The sequence below is a fragment of the Eutrema salsugineum genome, unplaced genomic scaffold, assembly GCF_000478725.1.
Source record: "Eutrema salsugineum unplaced genomic scaffold, Eutsalg1_0 scaffold_11, whole genome shotgun sequence".
In the NCBI taxonomy this organism is placed as follows: domain Eukaryota; kingdom Viridiplantae; phylum Streptophyta; class Magnoliopsida; order Brassicales; family Brassicaceae; genus Eutrema; species Eutrema salsugineum.
In genome coordinates this window covers 7,259,395-7,266,375 of record NW_006256901.1, presented here as the reverse complement: position 1 = coordinate 7,266,375, position 6,981 = coordinate 7,259,395, and the positions used below count along the sequence as shown (strand labels likewise).

The 6,981-nt window shown below is 31.9% G+C and overlaps 1 protein-coding gene across 1 annotated transcript; it reads left to right on the top strand.

The window, feature by feature from the left end:
• The first annotated feature begins 3,460 nt into the window (after nucleotides 1-3,460).
• On the top strand, nucleotides 3,461-4,514 carry LOC112089795. The gene is made up of 2 exons (XM_024160551.1): nucleotides 3,461-4,081; nucleotides 4,146-4,514. The coding sequence occupies exons 1-2, from the start codon at nucleotides 3,461-3,463 to the stop codon at nucleotides 4,512-4,514; spliced, it is 990 nt and encodes a 329-aa protein (XP_024016319.1).
• Nucleotides 4,515-6,981: the final 2,467 nt, after the last annotated feature.

Genomic DNA, 6,981 nt, shown 5'->3' with positions numbered 1-6,981 from the left:
AGTGTAACGTTAGTTTTGCAAATATGATGTTAAGCTGCGTCAAAGGATGCAAATTCTCAGAATTTTATGCACATGGCTTCATTTCGATGGAAAAGAATGAAGAGAGTAGACAAAGAGAGGGAGCCATATTTAAAAAGACAATTACTATAAGTATTTTTAGTGAAAAAACCCCTCAACTAAGTTTGAATCGGATAAAAACCCTTCAACTATTTTTTTAAAGTAAAAACTCCTTAACTAAGTTTTCGTAATGATTTAGCCCCTCCGTGAACAGCACCGTCAAATCTTAACAAATCGTTCTTTTTTAGCAAAAACTACATGATTTTTACTATAAACAACAAGCTTTTTGAAAACCAGATATAAAAATTCCAAATTAAACCTAATCTTTATAATTCCCAAATTCTTAAACCTAAATTAATGAACTCTAATTTTTGAAAGTGTGATTCTAAGTAGTTTTTATAGTTTGGAAGTCAATTGGGTGAGATTGGAAATGATTTGTTGTGTTGATTAAAACGAATTTGAGAGAAAAGCCCGTGAACTGAGAGAAATATTTTCGCAAATTGGGAGAAAGAGGAGAAAAAATCACAAATCTGAAGCTTGGAAGAAGATGAGGCAACTGTTTTACTTTGATCTTTAAAACATTGTTCTTCTTCTTCTTCCAACAAGTTTACTTAGAAGAAGAATTTAAGAGATTTTTAAATTGAATGAGCAACCCTAATTTATAAATTGGGGATTTTTAGTTTCAAATCGATTTTGAGTTTTCTTTTATTGAAGTCATTTCGTTTTTTTTGTAAAATACAAAACACCACGTTTTCATTTAACTGTAATCCGTTAAGATTTGATGGTATTGTTTTCAGAGGGGCTAAATCATTACGAAAACTTAGTTAAGGGGTTTTTGCATTACAAAAATAGTTGAGAGGTTTCTATCCGATTCAAACTTGGTTGAGAGGTTTTTTCACTAAAAACCCTTACTATAAAGTCATAAAAGTTTCATTTCATTACTAGAATGTATCTAACGTTTGAAAAATTACTAGAATATTTTTCAAAGCCAAAAATACCCATAAAATCTTTATTTGTCAGTAATACCAAAAACAGAATAACAAAAGTGAAATTATTTTTTTATTAGATGGAAGTACTTATTTATGGAACTGCCACCACCAGTTTTTTGGAGGTAGACTGGTTTATTCGGTAGATTTGTTTGGAAAATTTATGTTTAGACCCACTAAATTTAGTAGACATATTGTTCGACGGTGCAGATTCAGTAGATTTTACTATTTATGTTAGGTAGACTTGTGTAATTGGTATACTTGTTTGATGAAATTACGTGAAGATAGACTTTTACCATAAACATATCCACACACGGTACAGAGTTACTGGTTCGGTCGAGACTACATAGTGGTCGACTTGTATAGTCGGTAGACTTGTTTGTGACATTTATGTGAAGGTAGACTTAATACGTTGACATATTGTTCGACTGTGCATATTAAGTAGATTTTGAAGATTTATATTAGGTAGATTTGTTGAGTCAGACTTGTTTGATGAAATTACGTGAAGGTTGACGTATACCGTAGACATACCTACACACGTTGCCGAGTTACTGGTTTGGACGAGACTACGTAGTGTAGTCGCCTTATTGTATAGTCGGTAGACTTGTTTCTGACATTTATGTAAAGGCAGACTTAAGCAGTAGACATGTTGTTTGACGGTGCAGATTTAGTAGATTTAGAAGATTTACGTTAGGTAGACTTGTTGAGTTGGCAAACTTGTTTGATGAAATTACGTGAACGTAGACTTCTACCACAGACATATCTACACAGTGCAGAGTTACTAGTTTGGACGAGACTACGTAGTGGTCTACTTGTATACTCATTTGTGATATTTTAGTGAAGGCACACTTAAGCAGTACACATATTATGTGCAGATTTAATAGATTTTGAGGATTTACATTATGTGGACTTGTTGAGTCGGCAGACTTGTTGAGTCGGCAGACTTGTTTGATGAAATTACATGAAAGTCAACTTATACCGTAAACATATCTACACATGGTCTAGAGTTATTGGTTTGGATGAGACTATGTAGTGGTCAACTTGTATAGTCGGTAGACTTGTTTGTGACACTTATGTAAAGGCAGACTTAAGTAGTAGACATATTGTTTACGTTAACAATAGACTTTTGCTATGAACTTAGACATACCATGTAGACATATCTATATAAAGGTGCAGATTTAGTAGATAATGGGGTTTTGTCAAGGTAGATTTTTTTACAACCCACATTTAAATAGCAATGTGGGTGGTCGTTGTCGGTTCGTAGATGCCACAAAATTTATGAGGCCATATTTATGACCACCTATCGGACAGAGCTTACCAATTTCAATCTTCCTTTCCTTCTCGTTTCAAGATTTTCCGTTCATATGGCGATGGAGCAATTAATCCTTGTATATGATTGGAGATACCAGAAAAACCGCTGGTTTTTTTTTTTTTGTTAATTGTACAAGGGGAAGTCGAGTTATTGTTGCAGATCGTTGAACAAGTTTTGAAGATTTTGTTTCCATGGTGTATGAAGATTTTGGGTTTGACAAAAGCTTGCAAGACATCGAGTTGAGTTACATGCTTCAGAAGAAGGTTTTGTTAAACTTACCACAAGATACTCTGTGCGTTTTTGTTGGGAACAATCGACAATTTCAAAGGTATTTAGATCAGTGTAAGGAAGCATCTATTCGCTTATGTGTGACAATAAAAGAACAAAAGAAGGACAGCAGCAAGGAGGGTAAAAAACGGGCCAAATTTGATGAAGATGCAGAAAGTCACGTTGAAGAAGACGAAGATGAAGAAGGTGATATATTTGATTGCTGCGACGACTCTGATGGAGCTTCACAGGGTGATGATGATTATTCAGTATATGGGAAGTCCAAAAGCGAAGAACAAGATGAAAAGAAAAGTCAGACGAACATAAACAAAGCTTCAACGAAGAAGCCAAATATACTAGACGAGTACCAGGTTGTCGAAATGTCCGCCTTGAATGTCACTGTTGGACAACGATATGAAAACGAGGCATTGGATACAAGGCTCAAGATTCTTTCAGTTATAGATCATTCTGATTTTGATGTCGAATTATCAACCCCAACTTTGTATACGATGAAGTGTTGGGTCAAGCATTGTTCATGGAGACTGAGAGCATCACCGATTGGAGATAGCCTAAACTGTTATGTTCGGATCTATGTCAGAGATCATATATGTTCAATAACTGAGCATTCTGGACGTACTCGACAAGCAACTCATGAGATTCTAGGTATACTGTTCAAAGATTTTGTAGGTGGTGTTGGTCCAACCGTATTACATATTCATGTCTCTGATGCATTACAGAAATGATTCCGACTTAAGGTAACTGGAAGTGTCGACTTATCATCTGACTTTACTAGTTTGTATTGCAGTAAAACCGTTGTAAGCGTGGACTTATATCAATCATGGACACAATGTATATCATGGACACAATTGCACAAAATGGGAACTTTGGTATATTTCCAATTGTTTTTGGCGCGGTGGATTCAGAAAATGACGAATCTTGGGAATGGTTCTTTAAACAATTAAGCAATGTCATACCGGATGACAGAGGACTTGCCATTATCTCAGATAGGCACATAGCAATTGGAAACATCATAGGAAAGGTGTACCCTCTAGCAACTCGCAGAATTTGCACTTACCATCTGTATAAGAACATACTCCAAAGGTTTAGAGGTGGTGAGTCGTTCCGGCTTATTAAAAAAGAGGCAAATGCTTATCGAATATATGATTTTAACGCCATTTTTGAAGAGATTCACCAGGTGAATCATGCCCTTCATGCACATTTGCAAAAGGCTGATGTACGGTGCTGGACGCGAGTTTATTTCGACAAAGATAAGTACAACTTCACCACAACTAACATAGCTGAGTCAATCAACAAAGTACTGTCCGAGGCTAGAAGCTTGCCTATTATGCAACTTATAGACGCAATAAGGTCAATATTGACAAGATGGTTTGCAGAGTGGCGTAATGATGCAGGACTAATGAAAACCGTCTCAACATGTGGCATTGAGAAATTGCTTGCGGTAAACTTACCATTGATGATGTAACTATCTACTTTTTGATTATTTCACATAACTGCATCCACAGGGTCACGTAGAAAGGTGTAAGGATCTAACAGTCCAGGAGATTGATGCCCACCAATTTGAAGTCGGTGGTGGAGCATATGTTAATGTTGTCAATTTGATTGCACAGAAATATACATGTCGTATGTTTGAATTGGACAAGATACCGTGTATACACGATATTGCGGCTGCGGAGGCAAAAAGAGCTTCACCAATTTGGCTATGTTACAAATACTATCACACAAACTATCTTAGTAACGCATACGCGGCATCCATCAGCCAAGGGATAGACAATCACCTGTTCCGCATAGGTAGAAGCAAAGATATGCGTACCTTCCTCATTATGCCAACCTCCAGGAAGGCCAAAGAAGTGCAGTTTAAATCAGCCATGTAAATTGCTTTGGCGAAGAAAGTTCCTCGGAAATTTCCTACATGCTCAAAATATGGTCAAACAGGCCATAATGTGAGGACTTGTTCTTCTTAGGTTGTGCCTCGCTTACCTTGTTATCCTAGTTATGTAAACTCTTCTCTGGAAGATGAATAGCTTCACAGACATTTCTCATGTTACAGGTGAAGATAAGTGAACAGAAGAAATGAGAACACCGGAGACAACGCCGCCGATAACGCAGACAAAAACTAAGACAGTAGTCGCAAATAACCAGAGGACTATCAGAATTCCGTCGTCGAGAGACCGAAAGAGAGAATGGGCGAGAGAAGAGAAAGTAAAAAATCTCTATAAAATTATGAAAAGTTATCCCAAAAGTAAATCTAAAGTAAATCTGAAAAGGAAGTAAAAAGTTTTTTTTTTAAGAAACAAAAATTAATAAATTATATTCAAATGGCATACATTGTAATCATATTTCTCAACTAAGGGTTACACGTAATCTCCTATGTGTTTTACTTCTCCAAGATTAAATGAAGTTATCTCTATATTATTATTTGAGTAGACATTTACATAAATGAACATTGATTTGTAAGATATTACAGAATATTTTACATAGATGAGCATTGATTTATAAGATATTATATAAATAAACCTTTACTTATAAGATATTACATAAATAAACTTTACAAATATAAAAAGCTCAATTAAATATTCCTCCGTAAAAGATAGTTAAATATAAAACTCACAGATTTGGTTTGAATATATATGGATATAAATCAAAATTGTATTTAGTTTCTTTACTTATTAAAATTTTAAAATATATTCTATTATTTTAAGTAATAATCAATTTTTTTTGTCAACATAATAATCAATCCATATATTTAAAATATATATTTATACTTTTGTAATATTTTTATTTGTATTTTTATAATTAATTAATATCATTTTCAAAAATCAATTCAATTATTTTTATTAAAAAAATGAATTTTTTTTTTAAATTTTAAATTGTATTTTTTTACAAGTTGGTTGAAAAAAGATTTCAGTAAATTGTGAAATAATTTAAGTAAATGGATTTGTCCACTTTGACAATCGTATATATAATTATTATTAACACATATTATAGAATTTATTAACTAAAAATGATAGTTTGATCTCTAATATCATATTTACAATTAAATTTTTATTTTATGGATATATATATATATATATATTAATCTATGTTGGTATGCATATAAGTATATATTAACATCATATCACTTTCACATTTAAAACTTATAAATAATTAAACCGCGTAAAAAAACTAACCCAAAGTTCTATTCGATGGATATATATATATAAGTAAATATCGGTTGTGTGATATTTATATATAAATTTTTATCTAATTATCATCAATTTTATTTATTTATATTTTTTTAAAAGATTTAACAACCAATTTTAATTTAATCAAAAATTTAAAATTAATTTTAGACAATTTAGAAAATGTTATCCCGCATAATGTGCGGGCTAATTCCTAGTTTTAGTAATAAATGATAGTACTGGTACATTATAAGTAATTTCCCATATTTAAATGAATGCAACTTGAATCGTAATAACTTTTGCAGAAAGAATCATGCTGAAAGCTGAAGAAAATAAAAAACGTGGAAGGAAAAACAAAACAGAGAGGATCAAATCGGTTCTAGCAATCATACAATTTAATTGTCCAGAAGGAAATTAGAGAAGAAGTTCTTGTTGTATTGTGTTATAATAATATGACTTCAGACTTTTAGTTTGATTATCAATATTCTCTTGCATTTTTTATAAATAATTTTTCTTTGATGACTGTAATAATATTTTTCATCCATCGGTTTTCGAATGTTTACTTGGTATGCATATTCTTTCCGTAGTATTATTTATCTAAATTTCAATGTTTCAATAATTTTAAAATTTTAAATTTTCTTTTTAAGTTTTTGTTTACACATATATTTCATTGATTTTATCTTCTTTTCATGCTTTTAAATTATAATAATTTTTTTTTGCCTTCTTTTTCTATGTTTTTATTTTATCGTATATTTCTCTTTATTATTAACAACTTGTTATTTATTCTATTATTAATTGAAAATTCTTTTTTTTGGTCTTATAGTTCTCTAGTTGCAATTTTTATTATATATTAGATTTTATCCTAATATTTGATGATACATGTTGAAGACGAGACACATGGGATTCTTAATGTAAGAAAACTATTTGAGATGGATTTGGGGAAAGAAATATATCTTTAGATATTTTCTGATATTTGCCACAGGTATGTTCTGTAATGTCCTGTATTCTTATCCATTTATACTTGTTCATATTAAGGCCATGAATGTTTGCAAGGTTTTTAGTTTTTGGATTCTGGCTTTTAGCTTTTAGTTTTTGACTATTGGATTTTGGTTTTTTAAATTTTGGTTTTTGATTTTGTTGTAGATTTTTGTTTCTTAAAACCTTGAATGGTATAATTTGT

Bases quoted from the DNA above. Each gene is read 5' to 3' on its own strand.
- LOC112089795 (XM_024160551.1), top strand. From the start codon at position 3,461: ATGGACACAATGTATATCATGGACACAATTGCACAAAATGGGAACTTT. The intron at 4,082-4,145 runs GTAAACTTACCA...CTGCATCCACAG, and splicing joins GCATTGAGAAATTGCTTGCG to GGTCACGTAGAAAGGTGTAA.